This window comes from Pteropus alecto, unplaced genomic scaffold, assembly GCF_000325575.1.
Source record: "Pteropus alecto unplaced genomic scaffold, ASM32557v1 scaffold146, whole genome shotgun sequence".
In the NCBI taxonomy this organism is placed as follows: Eukaryota; Metazoa; Chordata; class Mammalia; order Chiroptera; family Pteropodidae; genus Pteropus; species Pteropus alecto.
In genome coordinates this window covers 31,610,000-31,630,629 of record NW_006442107.1, presented here as the reverse complement: position 1 = coordinate 31,630,629, position 20,630 = coordinate 31,610,000, and the positions used below count along the sequence as shown (strand labels likewise).

The following is a 20,630-nucleotide window of genomic DNA, read 5'->3' as shown; positions in this document are numbered from 1 at the left end:
GATGTACACTAACATTACTAAAGTCGATTAAAGTTTGAGAATGAGAACACTAACTCAATCAGTTCATAAAAATGTTTTCAGTAATTATTAATGGTCCTTAATTGGCCTAACAAGTTGAAAGAAAGGAGTGATATTCTCTATGTTTGGAAAAAAGTTCCCTTTTGTCAGATTTCAACAAAGCATGTTTCCCTAGCTGCCTCTAAAGGCCATCTTATGACCATGAAGAGGACCAGCCTCGGGTTAAAGTCAGTGCAGGAGAGATTTAAAAAGAACTCGTGTCCCTGGTAATATTACTGAGCCACTAAATCAACAAACTGTAAAGGTGACCCATCTATGGGCTTCCTGTTACTACAAGTTAATAAACTTCCTTTTTGTTTAGTCTGTATGAACTGATTTTATGTTACTTGCAGTTCAAAATATCCTGACTAAAACAATTTATTTGTAAAGTCTGCCTTAATGTTCATGTTTACTTTTAGAACATCCTCCACACACTGTTCTGGGAATCTCTGCAAGTTTTCCTTCATGTAAATATGTGTATACATTGCAAACCACAGGAGAACTTTATGTTTTAGAAAGTAATGTCTACAAGGGCAGGGTACTCATTTGTTTTACTCACCACTGTGAGTAAAACCCTAACCCAAAGTCTAGGAGAATACCTCCCAAATAATAAAGTCTCAATAAATAGTTGTTGAATAGATTAATAAAAGAATAAATAAATGAAGCAAACCAAAATGAGGTGTGGAGGGTATTTTAATTCAGTTACATCTACTTAGCTCTCATGCTGGCTGTATTTTTAGCTGGCTTCCCTGTGGTCACTTGATGCCCGCTATGTTTCTGGACACCACATCACATAACATCCCATAACAAAGGTGATGAAGGGCTGCTTTTCGTTGTTCATCATTAATAGTGAAAGAACCTTCCCCAGAGGCCTCTCTGTCCTTGTAGACTTCCTTGCAAGACTTTTTGACCAGAATTTCATTGATTGAAGATCTAAGTGTGTAAATAAACTCTTTAAAAAATATTCAAAGAAAATTTAGAAAAAATGCTTTTTAAAACAAGACTGGAAAATGAGAAGCCACACAGAAGAACAACGGTCTAATTAACAAATGTTGCTGCATATCTAGCTATCTATCTAGAATAAATTAATTTATGTTGGATTGATTTAAATTCCAATGACACTTTTATCATATATTAATATATATGGGTAATCATAAAGGGTATCATTAATAGATTTAACTATATAAAGCGTACACATTTCTCTTCAACAACATATACCATGAATAAAGTCAAAAGGCAAATAATAGAATGAGGGAAAATATTTAGAAAACATATGACAGATAAAAAGTTAGTAACCCTACTATATAAAACATTCCTACAAACTAAGAAGGTAAAGATTAGAAAAAGATCCTAAGGCTAGAAATAGATAATCTGATGAAGAAAAATATAAAAAGTCAATAAACCCATGGAAAAGTAAAATGCAAATTAAAATATTTCTAAACCGATAAACAGGCAACACATTTTATACCAATATTAATATTCAATGCTCAAAAGCGGGTTCAAAAACTAACATTCTCTCACCTTGCTGATGGAGTTTACTGTTAGAATCTTCTTGAAAGTAATCTGACAATATTTACTAAAATCTTAAATACACATATCTTTTGCCTACCAATTCTACCTTAAAACTCTAACCTACAGAAACAAAAAACTGTAATATAAGGAGATATTTTACAAGTATTTATTAAAATATTACTTTTATTAGAAAATAACAATAACCTATCCATCAGAAGGGGAAGGGTCCAATAATTAGGTTATTCATATTCCAAAATAATAGCTACTACTAAGAATGAGTTAAATCTATATATGTTACACTAGACTCTAACGACGAGAGATATGTTTAGAGAATATTGACAGATGTAAAATAAACTTGCAGAATACCATATACAATATGATGTCATTTGTTTAAATCAGTCAGGAACAGACCTGGGACACATATTGATATTTATACATCTAAATAGGCATAAAGATGTGAAGGGATAAATACCTACATATTATCCCCAGGAAAGGGACTGAAAGAAAGATGAGGTATTCTATTAACTACATCATACTTCTGTATTTTTTGCCTTTTTCTATGGCATCTATGACTTCGGTAATTAAAATACATAATTTACAAGACATAAATATTAACAAATAAAATGTTATATATGATAAATTCCAAAATAAGAGTAATAAAAAGTCTATCTAGTGAAATAATAATATTTAATATTTAACATAAATATTTTAACATCTGTATCTTCTCTGCTGATTATTTACTCTAGAAAGGGTTTTCAATATGAATTATACTTGTGTCTACAGTCACTTGTCTAGATCTAAATGAAAGAAATATTGCTATTTGGTCAGAAGAAATATTTTACCTGAATAGTTACATTACTTACATTACTCATTCTACAAGGGTAATAACATGGATGGAAGAGCAGCAATTTTGATATCAAACAGTTCTATTATCTTTCTTATTTTAATAATAGGTATAACCATACTTCCTAATAAAATTTCTTGTATTTGTAGTTTTAGTTTCATTTATATGCATTATTCATTTTAAAGCTTTCTATTCACTTGTAATTTATTCTAATAGGTAATATAATTATCAGTTCTTTGTGTCCTTAAAATTAATGTATGAAATATATTACACAAACAAAGGAACACAGTTAACCCCTGTAACTAAAATTTTGACACATCATCAAGCTTTCATAATCTGTTGTTCTTACTATGGAAGTTTTAGCTCTCATCTATTAATTTAGTTTTAACAACACGAGCAGCATTATCCTTATAGATGAATTAAGCAAGTTCTATTTGGAGGTCAAATGTCACTGCATATGTTCTGACAAGTTATCCATGTCTATATTAATGGGGGCAAATAATCTGAGAGCAAGTTTGATAAGAGAATAAATCTGAGCATGTTTAGGGAAGAATGGGTAGAAGCAGACAGGACATATGAGGTCAAAGATAAAATCCAACTATTTCTCAATTAATGAAATTGGTTTTGGTCGTGCTGCATATGAGATTTCTGGCACAAATAGCATACCTGCTTGGTTAAGAGTGAATGAACTTTTCGTAATACATTCTGAAGACAAAGGCCATTCTGAAACTGGCTCTTTCTGGTCTTGGGTCAGGGGCACAGAATACAAGCCTGCCTCAGAAGCAGCCCTCAGAGTGGAAGATTTTACCTCGGTACTTCAATTCTTTAGCTTCACAGCATCAGGACCTCATCACCAATCTCATTCAATAAAGGCTCACAACCTTCCTGAGGTCTGTGGGTAAATGAGGAGGGGAATGATGCTCCCCCAAGAGACCTCAGTTATACTTCATAGGCTGCCTTGCTGCTCAAGTCAAACTGTGGTTGTCAAGCTCTTTAAAGTTGCTAATAATTGTAATACATCCTCTACCACACAATAACAAGATCTCACAGGTGAATAAAGCATTCTATTCTGTTTTCTTTGCTACCCTTCAGTGACTACGTTACCATGTTGTTTTCTATCCTGACGACACTTAAAATGGTCAAAACACAATGTTCTCCCAGGTTCTAGTGAACATGTAATCATTTTTTGACATGGGCTTGAGAACATGTATATATATTTTGTTTACTTCAGGCAAGGTGCAACTCGATGTGTGTGGGTGTCAAACAAAACCCAACCTACTCAATTTAGTAATCCTATTGAGAGATTTTGCCATAGTAGTATGTATTCTCAGTTGTAACGAGTTTACTAATTTTATAAACTGATAAGAATTTGCTAGTAAGCCTACTTAGAATTCAGGGTGTACCAGGTGACCAAAGTACTTTGCTAACCATTTTTCATGCACTAGCACATTTAATTCTCCCATCAGTGCTAAGAATAAAGTTCTAGTATTGGTAGAAAACTGACTAGAATTGTTAGAAAACGTAGATTCAGGACAGTTAAGTAATTTGTTGAGGTATTTTCTAGCTATTAGTTTCAGAATCAGCATTCACTCCAAGTCAGTTAGACTTTAAAGTGAAAAGAGTTAACCAATGGACATTTGTCTTTTCTGAATATGTTCAAAAGAATCACAGAGGCAATGATAAAATTATAAACGTCTATGATAATTTAGAATGGTCAATAATACTCCAAGTCCTATCAAAAAACATGAGTATGTAGTACATAATGATTATTTAGGGGACCCTAATGTATTATAAATGCTTACATAGAGAACAAAAAATACAGCTCTACCGCATCATACATTTGATAAGGAACTAAGGTATTTGCTCTAATGAAAATTAATTATTTCATTATCAATACTTTTTTACTAAATATATAAGAAATTTGAAAAAAGGTTTAGATGACCCAGGGTCTCTTTAAATATTGTACAAAGAAGATTTAGTAGGTATTGTCCTTTTTCTAAAAGATACTGCTGTGGGAAGTAGAGGCATCCTTAAGCATTTCAGTGGCCTTTGGACCACACTCAACATACTGTAGTTGGCACTCAATGAGAGACCAAAACTGATAATACAGATGTTCCTCTACGATAGCAAAACACCCTCTGACAGAGACTGATATAATCAGAGAACTAGAACAAGGAATTTGCTCAAGACCCTAATTGATAGACATAAAAAAGGTGGCTCAAATAGTTTTGTGATTTTTGTGTATGTGTGTTAAATAGTGATCAGAAGCACACTGGGGGAGGCCATAGGCTACTGACTGATAATCTCCAGATATTTCTCTTAATTTTTTCAAACTCCTCAGTCTAGTCAAAGCTACACAGGAAGCTGCCTACAAAAGCTTCAAAATTAGACCTAGAAGAAGTACTGTTAGTATGCTCATGCTTCACAGCCAAGGGGCCTGCTTGACACTTGAGAACTATCACGGCACTCAAGGGTCAATGGATGACTCTAAAAGCAACCATGTCCACTTGTCTGGTTTTTTTAGAGGCACTCCTAAACCTTTCACACAGAATTGCTAGTAGTGCTAGCTTTTCCTCCCATGGCTGTGGCCTTAGGGTTCAGACTTGGGAAAGTGCAGACCCAATGTTTAAAGGCAGCAGGATTTGAGGTTCAGGTATTATAAAGCTTCACGGCATGAAGATCTGTAAGGAAGAAACTGAATATGTCATAATAAAAAGGTGCTGCGTTGCTACTACGTTCTTGTCCTCTGCCCACATGTGATGCTACCCAAAGCAATGTCGTTGCATATGCAGCCTAATAAGGAAGATACTTTTTATGCCTTCTAATGTTTCTAATTAAAAAAAGTTCTTAATGGTTTAATGTGTTTGAAATGTATTAAAAACATGTTGCCCTTTGGCAGAGCTTTTTTAGAATTAGAATTAGAACACTTTAATTTTTTCCTTGGTAAGTAAACTTAAATTAAAAATAAATTATGTTCCATTCAATGAGGTCCTGGGCCTGTATTCATTCTGAATAACAGCCATTGCTAGTTCTTAGACTGGTTCCCAACTGCCCCCAAGTATCCGTGCGTCCGCCATATAAATCCAAATACATATTGTAGTGATGGCGTCAGTTTTGTACAGAAAAGATAAATCTGGCTATTCTTGATTTAGGAAGAAAACAAACCCAGTTTTGGCAGGGTTTAATTTAAGATCAGCACCATTCCAACCAAAATGTTCCTTTTTCTCCCACAAGAGGAACTAAGAATAATAAATAAATAGGCACAGGTTAGCCTTCGGCGGAATGCAGGCATCACGCAGTTTGGGTTTCATGTAAGGCCCCCTTGCCAAGAAACCTATTCACTACTCATTTTCCATATGTGAATCACATTTAGGTGTATTTAAAATGAATCACTCCAGTGTCACATTTAGCGAATATGGTGAACTAATATTTCAAAGCCAATGTTTACATAAATCTCATGAGATTTAGACTGAACCTGGTAGTAAAGAGTATGCTACTACATAAAACATACTGAGAGATGTTCTTATGGTATATGATAAAAGACAACATAGAACCTTAACCTTGCAGTTAGCAGAACATTCCCACAGTCAGGGATGCTGGGCCTCTGCCCTAAAGAACTGCTTGATTCCTTCCTTGCTCATGTATGTATGTGTTCAACAAAGTGCATGAGAAAGATACAAGACAGCCATACAGATATATTTGTTCTAATGCACAACTACATGTTAGATAAGAGGACAAGCAGTACATGAGAATGCACACTACCATGGGTTGGCACAAACTCAGTCCCTCTCAGACCAAAGAGAATTGGAAGGTTGGAGTGACTGGAAGAAGATGAAAAATGGGTCCCATATATTGTGTCACCGAAAGTACCATAGATAAAATGACTATAACTGAATGTTATCGAAACAACTGAGTAGAACAAAAATGAATTTTAATGTCACACATATTTTAAGTTTTTATTACAGTTATGTTAAAGGTTCTAAGTAGGCATATATAAAACGAATATACATCTTTTGCAAATAGGTATTAAATTCACTCACTCTTACTAGTTTAAAAGAATGGTACATTATTTAAAAAATACCCTCTAATTCTTTATATCACTCTTTATTCTGACAAACAGAAAGCTGACTGTTGATGGGATGGCTACACCGCTCTGGCACGGGTACTTATTCGTACTTCAACTCTCTGGAAACAGCAGTACTACCTGCTTTAGTGGGCGAGATTTCCGTAAGTCATAAACATGAAGCATTTTTAAATGTTGAGAATTATTAACTTAATTGAAAGCCAAAGTTAGTGTTAAAGTTTCAAAATAGCTCACAAAGAATCACATAAGCTAATACTATGCGATACAATTATTAGAGTAATTAAAAAGTATAAGAGTAATTACATTATAGCAATACACATGCTATAATATGAATAAATGTTGAGGACACAATGCTAACTAGAATAAGCTAGACACAAAAGGACAGATTTTGTATGACTCCACTTATATGTGGTATCTAGAGTAGTTAAATTCATTGAGATAGAAAGTAGAGTGGTGGTTGACAGAGCCTGGGGAAGGGAATACAGGGAGTTTGTATGGGTACGAAGTTTCAGTTTTGCAAGATAAAAAAGTTCTAGAGATTGGTTGAATGTACTTAACAGTATTAAACCGTGCACTTAGAAATAGTTAAGATGGCAAATTTTGTTATGTTATTTTACCACAATTAAAAATTTTTTAAAAAATCTTATAAAAAAATCTCCTGCCTGTTTATTCTCTCTATTTTTCTTCATGCAGTCATCATATTACATATGTATGTATTCATATTTGTTTATTGCCTGTATATTTCCTCCCTCCAATGTATCAGTTCTGAACACAGGATCTTGTTATGCCCTCAGGGCTTGTGACAGTACCTTGCAAATACAGGTGCTCAAGAAATAGTTTATGAATAAATTTTTTAAAAGGTGCAATCATTCTTTTTTCAAATATTTTTAGTTATATTAATTCTAAAGAACACATTTCAGTTCAGCTTTTTTTTTTTTCCCCTCTCACCAATCTTAATGTTAAGTCATTAAGTTTACCATCATTCTTCTTTAACTCCTGGGGCCAGTTATTAGAAAGCCACTTAACCACAGTTAAACAATAACTAGGATACATAAAAAGCAATATCTCAAAATAAAACACATAAAAAGTCCACTGTGAAAATTAATCTAACAGCATCATCCATTTCTCTCTTTCAAGTAACTACCACTTAATGGCTTGTGATATACAGGCTGCACATAATTATAAGAATATAAGATATAATAGAAAACATAAACTAAATTGTATTTTGCTTAACTGGATACTCAAGTAATTTCAGCTCTCTGAGGTTACCCAACTACAGCTGAACTGCAAAGTTAGAAAATAATTGGTATGTGTTTAAATCTTGAAACTAGCTCCTGACTATCACTGTTAAAAAAAAATCCCATATAGGCAGAGCATTTTTATCATTTGTAAAATACCTTTAGAGATAATATTTAATCTGGTCTTCAAAAACGCCTCTGATACAGACAGAGCAAGTATCACTGCCTTTATTTAGAGATGAGGAGGTAGAACCAGAGAAGCTAAGTGATTTGATCAAGGTCATATATGGACAGCTTATGTATATGTTTAAAATAATTTTCAGAAGCATAAGAAACAAGAACTCTGGAAGCATCCTACAATACAATTCTTGAAAGAAATTTGAGCAGATAATGAGATTGCATCTATATGCCACACATGAAAAATCAATTCCATTGCAAAGAGAAGGACAATAAATAGTGATCTTGCCATTTTAATGCAAGAAGCAAAATACATTTTCATGGGTGCCACCAAAATATGACAGGACAAGTCTCATTGGTGCAGCACAGAAATGAAAAGAGAGCTTGTCCAAAAGAAACAGATTTAATAAAAGAAATGAGAGAATGATGTCTGTCATGAATGCAATGCTCAATTATAGAGAATTCTCTGAGCCCATATTATAAAACAGTGGTCTTTAGATGTTCAATTTACCAGACAAATAATATTGCTAAAACATCTAAGCCAATGAAATCAGGTTGCCAACATCTAATTCTTTTGATTGAAATGTTTTTAAATGACAGTTAGCTTTTATTGACCCCATTAAGGTTTCTTGGCCACGCAACGAGACACATATTGTTATTTTCACTTCTGTTTTAATAATAAGGTGACAGAGGTCCAGAGATGGTACAGTTTTCCCAGGTTACATGTACAGCCCTGGGCAGAGCAAGAACTCAATCTGGGCAGCCTGGTCCTGGAGCCTGCTCTAGGAATCTGGCTCTAGTACTCTGGCTCTATCACTCTCTGGCATTATCATTTCATAAAAGGGATATTTCAGCACAAAAATCGGGCGGGACATCTCAGAATAAGAGTAATTCTTTAACTTTTAATCTATTTAGCAGTATTAAAAATTCCTTATTTTATGCTCTTTTAGCTGAGATTTTTGTAAACATCATCACAGACCTCCACGGGCCTACAAAACAAGCCTTGATAAGCACGATTAGGGAGTATTTGGACAAGTATAACATAAAAGTAAAACTCAAACACTTTCAGTGTAGAAACATATGATGGATCATCTCATTAAAAAGAGAACACATAAATCATAGAATCTTCATGTTGAGAAGATCATCCAAGTCAACCAGCTCAATCCTCTTCTGAGTATAGAAATCACCTTCTACAATCAGGTTCTGCTGGAATGGATAAGCCATTGGAAACTCACTATTCATGATTCAGCTCTTGACAAATGTGCACAGACACTGTGTTCTTCTCTATCACCTTTCTCTGTTCTTTCCATCATTCCTCACTAGTTGAGCGAGGTTCCAGAACCTTTCCTATCCTGGGTGCTATCCCTGGAGCACAATCTATTTTGTGCTCTCTCTCTCTCTCTTAAAATGAAGGACCAGAGATAAATGTGATAGTTATAGGGAGGCTAAGTAGCACTGGTGGAATAAGACCTCCTTCCACATGGGCATTTTGCTTTCTTAATGCAACCTAAGAATATATTAAATTTGAAGGGGGACGTGAGGCAATAGCATTACAGAGTAATACAATATGGATCATATTGTGGATTTATATACATTTAAGCCAAGTCCTCAATCTCTTTTTACATATGCTGCTGCTAAATTTTATTACTCTAATTTCATACTAGTACTCTAGGCTTTTTAAACCATATCGGATGAATGTATAATTATTCCTACTACATATCACCCTAATAGATTCATCACTGGTCAAGCCTTCCTCATGCCATTTTCCATCTTCTTTGCAGAATGCTTAGAGTCCCTCCCAGGTATGAGACCCATGATTTGCTCTTTATGATCCCTAAGTGTTCACAAACTACCTGAGTAATCGTCTGGGACCACTATCAAATTTTTCAGTCTGTAGTTTGCAGTAGCTGTCTTCTTCCTTGTAACCCAGTCTGCTTTCCACAGTGTCCCACTGATTACCACCAGTCACCAGTCTTATCTTTAGATTTTCTCAAAAGCCTCAGGTCAAGAAAGAGTGAAACTTTATTTCTTCGTACAGTAAAAAGTCTCATTTGACTTCGCTTTCCTCATCCACCTACCAAGTCTCTCCCTCTTATTTCTGGCTTTTTTCTCTCACCTAACAAACATCTATTTCCTAAGACTGACTTGTTCAACCAGAGTGGTTTCAAAAAGATTCAATGCCAGTGCATGACATGCCAGGAATAGTGTCAGCCACAGGTTGCAAAGGGTAAGAGGAAAAGAGTACTTTATTATTAGTCTTCCTTGCTTAAGTGAGGCTTAACATTTTTAAGACGTAGTGTTACATGCAAATATCAATTCAAAATTCATTCTAATTCTTTAAAAAGAACTGTCAAGTTTCATAAAAGGTGCATTGTCTTTTGAGAGTTATATATTTATACTTCATTCAGTAGTAACAAAGAGGCTTCCTGAAAACAGAAATACATGGGAAATGTATATAGCAATTGTGTTAATAACTGAAATGTACAGGCAGCAAACCAAGAGAAATGACAAAATATGTAAAAAAAAAGAACAGAACTAAAAACATAAAGTAGGTGGGGTTGTTAGTGACTACAATGAAATAGATCGTATCCTTTTTCCAGTCTAGACAATGGAATTCTAACCTTCTTTTGGAGAGAGAGGGAGACCTATATTGGCACGCTCCAAACAGGATTCCTCAAAATAACACAGAAGTGAAGTAATACTAAATGTATTGCTTACAGAGCATGCTCAGAGAAGGACAGAGATCATGTAGGCTTCTATTCAGGAATTACAGTGTCTGCTCTGGAGACGTCACAAGGCAGTTATAAAATAATTACAGATTTGAAAGCAATCCCTATATTGAAAAATGATATGTACAGTGTTCTCCACAGCTATTGTTTGCATTGCAATAGATGATAATATAAGAAATTATTTCCCAAAAAAGAAAGGGAAATTTATTCAACTAAAGAGAGAAAGGAAATGACATGGTTTACAGAAGTGAGGAAGAAAAAGAATTATCAAACTCTTTTCCCCTTGGAACCACCAATCAGGGCTGTGGGAACACCAGTCCAAACAGCAGTTCTTATTCCAGAGTCTCTGCTCTGAAGGTGATATGAACATGCAGGTGTGGATCTGGGAAACAGACACAGGGCCGACTGAAACAGGCCCATCACGTGTCCCCAGGAGAAAAAGGCACCTGTTCCCTTTTCCAATGAACACTTAAAAAAAAAAAAAAAAACACAGAATACTTCTATGAGTTTTGAACTTGTGGAAACAGTATACTCTAAATTATGAAGGAAAAATGAAAAATCTACAACTGTTAAGGTTTAATCATTTCTCTTACCAGCCAGGGTCAGACTGTACTCTGAATACTTTTAAAACTTAAAAGAATGAAACATATTGATAGGTATCTTCTTAAATAATGCTATCTGCAGAATCCATTAACTCCATAAACATTTACGAAATCTCTTCACCTTAAGCCACAATTCAATATAGGAATTCTTCATTTAAATGATGAAAGAACATTTCATTATCTCTATATTATTTCTCTCCACATCCGACCAGAGAGTAGCCATACAGAAACAACAACAACACTATAACCTCTAATGTGAATCATCTTAGGGTTTTGGTTTTTACAAGACTCAACATTTCTCAACCCTACTTTTATTTAAGCTGCAGAGCAGGTTCGGCACAATCAATTAGAACTTTCTAATCTAAAATTAAAGACTGCATGCAGCCCACAAATCACCCTTGCTTATTTTACAAATGGGCCCTATGTCATTGGCAAGCAGCCCCACCATTAAATATCCATCAGTAAAAACACAGCTTTACAGTTATCGCTAAGATGGAATCCATTATTCCAAAGCTCCTCCAGGCTACGAGCACATTAATAGTGAACACAAAGGGACCAGGGTGAGAGGATCTGACCTATGAGCAGAAATCATTAAAGCAGACGGCTTCTGAACTATGTGATACTCACAGGAAGGTGCAAATAAAGAATAGAAAAGAAAAGGTGGTGGAGGAGAGACGCCAAGAGATACCAAGTCGTGAGGTCCCAAAGTCCACGGGCTAGTGGGCATTGTCCACAGGTGAAACAAATTTTTTGTTCTTGTACAGGATGTGAACAGGGCTGGGGAAGCTGTTAGCCACCTGACAAACACCAATGCTGCAGGTCAACACCCAGAAATACAATGACAAATAGTTCCAGGTTTCCCACACTCACCAGCACACTTTGTTCTTGTTCGGAGCGCTGGCCCAGGAGATCCAGTGCCACCCTCCCCTGGCCTGGTGAGGAGCACACTGATCTCATACTCTGTATCTGGGTCGAGGTGCCCAATCTTATAACTTGTGGAATCCACTGGCTGCCGGTCATTCCAGCTCCCACTGGCTGTGCAGTATTCCACCTCTCGGGCGACAATAGGTCCGTCCCCGTTGATGGAGTTGGCATTGAGTTGTATCCACAGGTAAGTTGCCCCCACAGAAGCCAGCTGAGGTGGAGCAATGGGAACAGGTGGCTCTGAAAGGCAAACACAAGAGCCATCTTTCAGACACTCTGGTCTTCAGTCTTAGAAAAGCTAAATGCACATCAGTTATTAAAATACAGATGACATTAACATTTCAGGAATTAACTGATGAGAACAGTTTCGTTTAGGTTTTAGGGAAAAGCATACCGATAAAGGTTTTCACAATGTTCAACTCTGTAACATAAACCATCCTTAAAACCTAAGCTTGCTCAACGTAGGTATATTCCCAATTCGTTTGAGGACAGCACCCATTCTTCTCAGTTACTCAGGCAGCGAAGGATTTTTTTTCACTACAATTAGTAAGTCATAGTATTTAGACTCTAGAAGGCACTCTTTTGTCAACCTCCTTATTGAGAATGTCTTTGAAATCATCAAAAGTGCTAGTTATCTATATCATTAAATTCAGTTTCTTTCTATTTATATGCCAAAAATATCATCATTAAAAAAACGTGGCCAAAATTATAGTTTATCTCATCATAAATGCATATCCAGAGGACTCATTTCCTAAGAAACTCTCGCGATGGACTCTTTTAGCTTCAGGAGAAGTGAGCAGTCTGGATAATAAAGTCCACCACCGCTGCTGTTCAGGGAATTTCCAGTAACGAGTCTTATTAAAGCAGCAAATAGAAAGAAAAGCTCTGAAGCAAAGCACAAGCTACGCCTAGCTTGATAAAACTCTAAGCAATCAATAGCAAACACTCTTTACAACCCAAGAAAGTCTCTCATTGTTTAAAATCTGAGACCAACTCTTTTTCCAGATCATTGTCTGAGAAGGAAGAGATAGACAATCTTGTTTTAAACAGCACTGCCAGTATATTATTGAGGTGCTAGTTGAATGGCTCTCCAGGCAGCAAATGAAGGCATTCCATATGCCAATGTTACTGTGAGTGGCACCACATGTGATATTTAGAAAGAAGATAATTGTATAAAATAACATATTTCTATCTTAATGAACCTCCACCTGAGAAAAAGTTAAGATCCAGTGATTTTTTTTCAGCATGTTTCCGCAGGTGGTTTGTACTTTTTGGGGGTGTTTTTAACTCCTCATTTAGCTCATATGAATGCATGGAAAATAAAGCCTGCTATGTTCTATTATTAGCTGACATGTGCTGGTTTGTGTGCTGCAACTTCTGTCTGCTCCACGACAGACACAGCCAATTGATCACGGTCACGTTTCTTGCTGAATGGGACCTCAGGGTAGCTAGTACCATTTGAACTTGGCCCCTGAGATGATATCAGGTGATCCCTAGACCAACTCAAACACCAGCAACATCAGTTCCCTGTGTTGGGATGGGGTGTCTTTGTTCTTTCTTGTATTCAAGGTGTGATAAATCATACTGACATTCTAAAATAGCTGGGGAATCTCATTAGACTGAGTCAAAGTAAGACACTAAAGGATGAATTTTATTTGGGGGACCACGAATTTAGTGTGACTTACTAAAATATTGTTCCTATTGTTTATAAACTACAACTTTGTGCTAGCTTTTCATTTTTTAAAATAGTTCTTACTCAACTCATAATGATTTAACATCAATATATTTCATTAGGTGATTCCTTGAACCAAGATACAAAATGGGCCTTTTATGGTAAGTACATCCTAAGACATTTACGTAACCAGGCTGAAAGAGCAGTTATTTACTTTGAAGTTGCAAATGGTAGCAAGGGTTGCTGAACTGCCATTCAAAATACAATATAGAGGCAAGGCCACAAAGATTAGTGAGCACACCAGTCATTTAAGATATTATTACTCGTATTCGAAAATAGACATATCTTTAATGCTTGTTAGTCCTGAGAATATTTTCTCTATCCCTATCCTATTAAGAAAAGTAAGATATATTTTAAATCGAATGAGAGATTCAACTAGAACTGGAAATAACTGACAGACATTCAAAAGGAATTGTGGGTTGCTAAAAGCATCAGTACAAAAATAAGTTAATATTTAAATTTTGAATAAATTTTAGCAAAGGGAAGGAAAGAAAGAAAAAAGGAAAGAAGAAAGGGAGAGAAGAAGGGAGAGACTCAATCCATACTAGATGACAAAAAGCAATTTTAAATATTTAGTTCAAGTGAAAGTGAAAGGACATGATAAAAGTAATTTTGAATTAAACCAGTGATGAAATAATTTATATACATATAGGTACATATACATATACGATGTTGATATGCATATGTGGATGCCTAATATATGTCATATAATTAAATATGATATTGATATAGATGCATACATATATATATTTTAGATATTATATGAAATATTTTTATGTTGTTAATTACCAAAAGCAGTGGTAGACACGAATAAGAGTAATAGTTAAAACATGACTTGGGCTGCTTCTGCGCAGCTGGCACCAAATCGGTGTGTGACCTTAAGAAAGTTATAAACTCTATAAACTTTAGTTTTTCTCATTAAAAAAAACTAGCATTCCAAATATTATATGCATATAAAAAGTATTAAATTATATACAGATGGCCTAACAATGTCATTGTATATTTTAAAGTAATCGCATCAAGGTAATACTTTATTAAACTAGTAGAATGTTATCTCATTTAAAAAAACTAAATATATGCAAAATATGGCTATAAAATTATAAATAGAGGAAAAGTCAAGTTTAAAATTTGAGTCCTGACTGCAAGCCAATTGTCACCAGCTTTGGCAGTGTGCAGAGATGGAAAGAGGTACCTGGACATTTTTGTCACAATGAGCCATGGTACCTCTATTCTATCATAAGACAGGAAAGTGTGCTGCATAAATGTGAATAAGAACCTATTCATTCTTTGTGTTTATGTTTGTTCTGCCGGACTAGAAATTTCTACTTCACTTATAACTCTCAACAAATGAACTTTTCCACAGTAGCAATTTTTAGAGGAGCGACCTGATTTGCATCGTACATATCATGAAGCACGATGCCTTAAGAACACAGGTACTGGCTGGTCACAGTGAAGTTAATGTAGCACCATAAGTCAGAAAAGAAACAACAATCATAGGGAACTAAATAAGGTGAAAATTAAATAATAATAATGATACATAAAGAACTCAGCCATGAGAACGCCAAGGCTGTTATACTGCGTTCGTTTTTCTACAGTGAGACTCCGCACCTCTCAGAGAGTTTCAGCAGGGTCAAGTATTAGTAACTATGATGAGTTTCGGTTTCCTTGTAGATATTAAGCCTAAACTCAAATACTAACCAGACAGGCTAGTTAAAGATTCACTAGAAACCAAAATTCATAAGAATCTGATATGGCAAAATATATTATTCAAGCAGGTATTTCGATGTGCACTTTTTAACACAAAATATCACTGCTGCATATTAATATTGCTTGAGGAAGGCTCATCGATAAACATTTCTCTCATAAGCCAGGTGTGACTAATACTGGTAGCAGTGATTCCACAATAGAAGTGTATGCCCAAATCACCTATAGATATTATAACAGACTATATGCCCAAAGATTCTGAGTCAATGTGGGTGTGGTGGAGGAGGGGAGACTAGGTGGACAGGCATTTATATTTTTTAAAATTTAGAAAGGCAGTACTGACATGCATTCCCAAATGAAGACTGCTAATGTAGTGGAGCAGGGAGTACGAATCAGCCTGTCTTCCTCCTGCTCCCCATCACAGCTCGAACAGGCGTTGGCCGCTTTCTATGTACACTGTTCTAAGTGCTGTTCATATGTTTTTTGAGTTTGATCTTTCTGATAGAACTATAGGGTAGGTTTATTATTAGGTCTATTTTATACATGAAGTAACAGAGGCACAGATAGGCTAAGCTACTGGTCCACGCCCGCATAGCTAGTTCTGGAGTTTGAACTCTGCAGTCTTTAAAACTGTCTGCAAAGAGAAATTAGCTGACAAAAGGAATAATGTTCATCCGAAAGAGATCAATTTTATGTTCCATATTTAACAAATGCAGGGAAAACAATGTAAAAAGCAGGCATCATTCTGTTCTCCTAGGACAAAACAGCAATGGCCTGCCACAAGTTGTCTAAAAAAGGCTTCCTGGTACATCTAAAAGTCCAAATTATTCTGTCTGGGACCAAGAATTGCCTTAGCAGTTTAATCCTATGAAAAAGCATTAAACCAGGTAAAGAAAACTTATTTCCTCTCTCTTTTTTTCCCTCATCCTCAACCTTCCTAAATATAATGGCTCAATTTTTCAGTCACACAAAATATAGTAAAAGAACCCAACCACAGCATTATAAATGTTAACTCAGAATTATCAACGTGGCTTGTGTGATACGCCTGACCATTTTTATACTGACATCGCTTCATTTTATTAACCACCCAGCTATCATAAACACCCTGGCTGGTGCGTATTTGCATTTTAAGTGATTTTCTATCAGTGAAAAAAATTTCCATTCCTTAAAATAATTTATAGGTTGTAATCTCTACATACAGAGTTGGAAGGAGAACTTGCCAAGACAACATTTGTTGCTTTGTATGCAACTAAACCAATATAAATAAAATACATTTTTCCAAAATACTGCTCACATACAAAATCTGTACTTAAAATGCAATCCATCAATATAGCCTGTCATCAAACTACTGTTCAGAAACATACAAGGATAAGTTTAAACTTTAAATAAATAATGAACTCACAACTATGTAACGAGTCTATCTTAATAGACTATTTTGGGGTATAAAAACACATTAAATACCTTTAACTACCAATTCTGCATAGTTTGATATTCCAACACCTCCTTCTGTGCGAATCATGCAGCGGTACTTTCCAGCATCTCGTTTTGTTGTATTCACGACATTAAATGAAGCTATGAATCGCCGGGAATTAGTCACCTTTGTTTCCTTCAGAGGAGCATCTCGTACATCAATGCCCTATGTAAATGAGAGTAGTGGGGACAAAAAGAAACAATATCAGCTGTCATATCAAAACAGTAAGACACCTGACGGTATATCATTGACGTTATTTCCATGCAGACCTTGGTTCAATTGTTTATTATCCATAGGCAGGTGTTCCAGGAGAACAGCTGGCCAGGAAACTGAAATTCTGCTGTGATCAACACTTTCAAGATTGAGGGACGCAAAATCGCGTGCCGAAAAATCTTGTTTTTGACCCAGATATTTATTATGTTAAATTAGCTCAACAGGAGAAGAGAAAAAATTTATGGAAAAATTCTCTATTTTGCTCCCAAACTATCAACATTTGGTCTTTTCATAACACTTTATCCTTGTTTTCATGCTTGACTAGGAGACAAAATTAACTCACACACTACCCTATTATTGACCTCATTTTATATGTGAACAAATAAACAATTTATCAAGAATCACATTAAAAACATAAGTAGTTATTAGTGGATTCCCTGCTGAGCAGGTCTGAAGAACTAGTCCAAGCTTTATGATGTTCCTCCTAAATGTACAAAAGCCAGGCAGATGCAGATGCTTGATATTACTTGATACTGAAATGCAATATGAGCAGTCTCTCTCTACGTTACGTCCTATAGTCCCAGGATCACAGAAAGCAGGTTCCACCCCTGGGGCAGCTTTGTCTTATACTTTTCCTGATACATTAAGTAAGTCTTTAATTATGCACAGTTGGAAACCCATTTTATACTTCCTATAGTTTAAAGCCTAAAAGAAGTTTATAGATTTAGTTCCATAAGTTTTTTTTTTTTTCACAATTATCAGGAAAGAGGCTTTTAAATATGTCATTTGCAAGTATTAAGTAGAAAGTAGTGAGCAAAGACCTTACAGCTGATGCATGATGCCAAGCCCTATGTCCATTGCCAACGCCGTGCTATCTCTGCATTAAGACACTGGCTCACAATGAAAAAAAGGAAAGCGACTGATGTGCTCATGAGGCTTCCGTTAGTGGGAAGTATAGGTTTGAATACATAATGACGAATAATGGCCTGAGTGGTGAAGGGACACATCGGGTAGCTGGCAGAAATCACAACGTGGACCAACTTTAGATGTGGTAGCCATGGGAGGCCAGTTGGAGGAAATGACATTGGAACAGAGATCTCAACAGTAAGTAGTAGCTAACCAGCTAAAGGGGAAGGGTGGGAGAGAGGCATTCTAGTACAGAAAGCTCAGGATGGTTAGAAAGAGCTGGAGGCTTTGGATGCAATTAAGACAGCCAGTGGAACTGAGGAGGTAGGCAAGTACCTGTGCATTCAGGGACTTGCAGCTATATCACAATGTTTGTATTTATAGGTATGAAAATAATAGGCTACAAAATAATAAAACTCATCTGCATTACTTGGTGATTTACATTATGCAAAGTCCTTAAAAACTTTTACCTGTCATATTTCCTTTAATGATATGTCCTAATAAACATGAGTTTGGGAGTCAGACTAACTAGGATTCCAAACCTAATGTCAACATGATTTACCTTCCTAGAGCCTCCCCTTATTCACCTGTAATGAGAAAATGATACAACTCATTTTCAGGGCTGTTTGAGAATTTAAAGATGAATGTAAGGACACTGGCATAATGTCTGGCACCACACATGAGTTCAAGGAGAATGTCAAAATACCACCTTTTTACTTATGAAGCTGATACTGCAGAATATTGTTGAGGTGCCGTAACAATGGACTTGCTAATACTGAAGCACAAAATTAAACAGACTCACCAATACAGCCACAGGCCACACTAGAAAACCACAAGACCTCCTGTATTTTGGGAGCTGCTTTAAAACTCACAGGATGGAGGAACAGGGTTCATACAGAAAGTTAGCTCCTAAAGAAGGGTTTGGGCTGTACATTCTCAGAGCTTCCTTCCCAGGCAGCTCCTGCTTGGGCAGAAAAAAGGCATCAGGAGTGATGAATTAACATAGTTCCTGCCACAGGGAAGGAAACATCAGGAGTAGGGAAGAGGAGTTCCACCAGCATCATCTTTAGTGTTATTTATCAAAACAGTCTTGTTAATAGTTTAAAAAGTCATAAATGAAAAAGTTACATATATGCCTTATATGCCTGATGTGTTTTTTTTAATTAAATCCCCTAAATTTGGTCTGAAGAGGGCACCAGGAAATTAAAAAATAAAACAAAACAAAATCAATAAAGCATTATTAATTATACTATTCCTCTCTGTATTACATATATTCAGTCTCCCATCTTTGCTCCCAAATAAATAATCAAATTCTACCAGTAGGAGCAGCCTTAGACTTACTGCTCTCTAAAATTAGGTTTGCCTTTTTTCAAACTGAAAAAATAAATCTAATCTCCAGTTTTGAGGGAGAAAAATTTAAGCCCTAAAGAAAAGAAGATTTCATATCTGTAAGTATTTGTTTTGTTTATTAATAACAACAACAAAAAGGGCTATCTACTTATTTACTTACTTGTGGCATGAATCTTATAAGATACTTCTATAGTAATCCTGTAATATTTGTCCTTATAGAAGAAGCCTGTCTCAAAAGAATGTTTATTCAAAAGTCTATTACAATGTGTACTTACAGATTTCTCACAACTACTCAAGGCTGTCCTGGGGACACTCAAGTTTAAGAAGACCTCTTTTTTTGAATTTATACATATGTTGACAGGATTATTACTTCATATTTATTATCTTCGTGCCACAGATTTATCCTTAATCACACAGAAAGTTAGATGCAGCTTCTTCAAGAGAAACAGTACATGGGAAGAAGATACCAAGAGCTAACTAGTAATAATTTTAGCTTAGCATCCATATCAAATCATAAATCTTGCTCAAATCTATGTCATTTTGTATTAAATTATTCACATGTACATATATCCAAGCATTTGTTCAATCAACACTTAGTGAAAATCTTTTATGAGGAAGGCACTCTATCACTATACGGGGAGCATGGAGTTAAAAGAACAATCTGGTACCTAACTGAATTTACAGTCTGGTTAGAAAAACAGACAAGTAAGGCAATATTGTAGGACAGAGCAATGAACTGTCTAACACAGTAAACCCAGTAAAAGTGGACCTCATGGGAGACGGGTGTGAGGGTCGGCTTTGTAGAAAAGCCACTTGAGGCCACTTAAATTTCTCAGGCAGTGAAGGAGGAGAAATGGAGCCCAGTGAGGAAGAAGAATGCTGTAAGAGTCAAGAGCCAAGAGCATGGAACTATGGGGGAAGTATAAGTTATTCAACATGGCTAGAACAGAAGTGCTTCTAGGAATGGCAGGTGATGAGTCTAGAAGGATAAGCACAGTGTAGATCATACCAAGGAATGTGACATGTGGAGGACTATAGTTTATCTTGATTTCAGGAAAGGAAAGATTTTAGGCAAAAGGGCAATGCG

General features: G+C 35.7%; 1 protein-coding gene across 1 annotated transcript in view; it reads right to left on the bottom strand.

The window, feature by feature from the left end:
• The window catches only part of PTPRM (protein tyrosine phosphatase, receptor type M), a 705,638-nt gene that overhangs the window by 372,895 nt on the left and 312,113 nt on the right, over positions 1–20,630 (bottom strand). Inside the window, exons 6-7 of the mRNA XM_006920073.3 lie at positions 17,065–17,239; positions 12,114–12,407 (exon numbers count right to left, since the gene is read on the bottom strand). Of these exons, the coding sequence (XP_006920135.2) occupies positions 12,114–12,407; positions 17,065–17,239 (469 nt within the window). The remainder of the gene's footprint in view (positions 1–12,113; positions 12,408–17,064; positions 17,240–20,630) is intronic.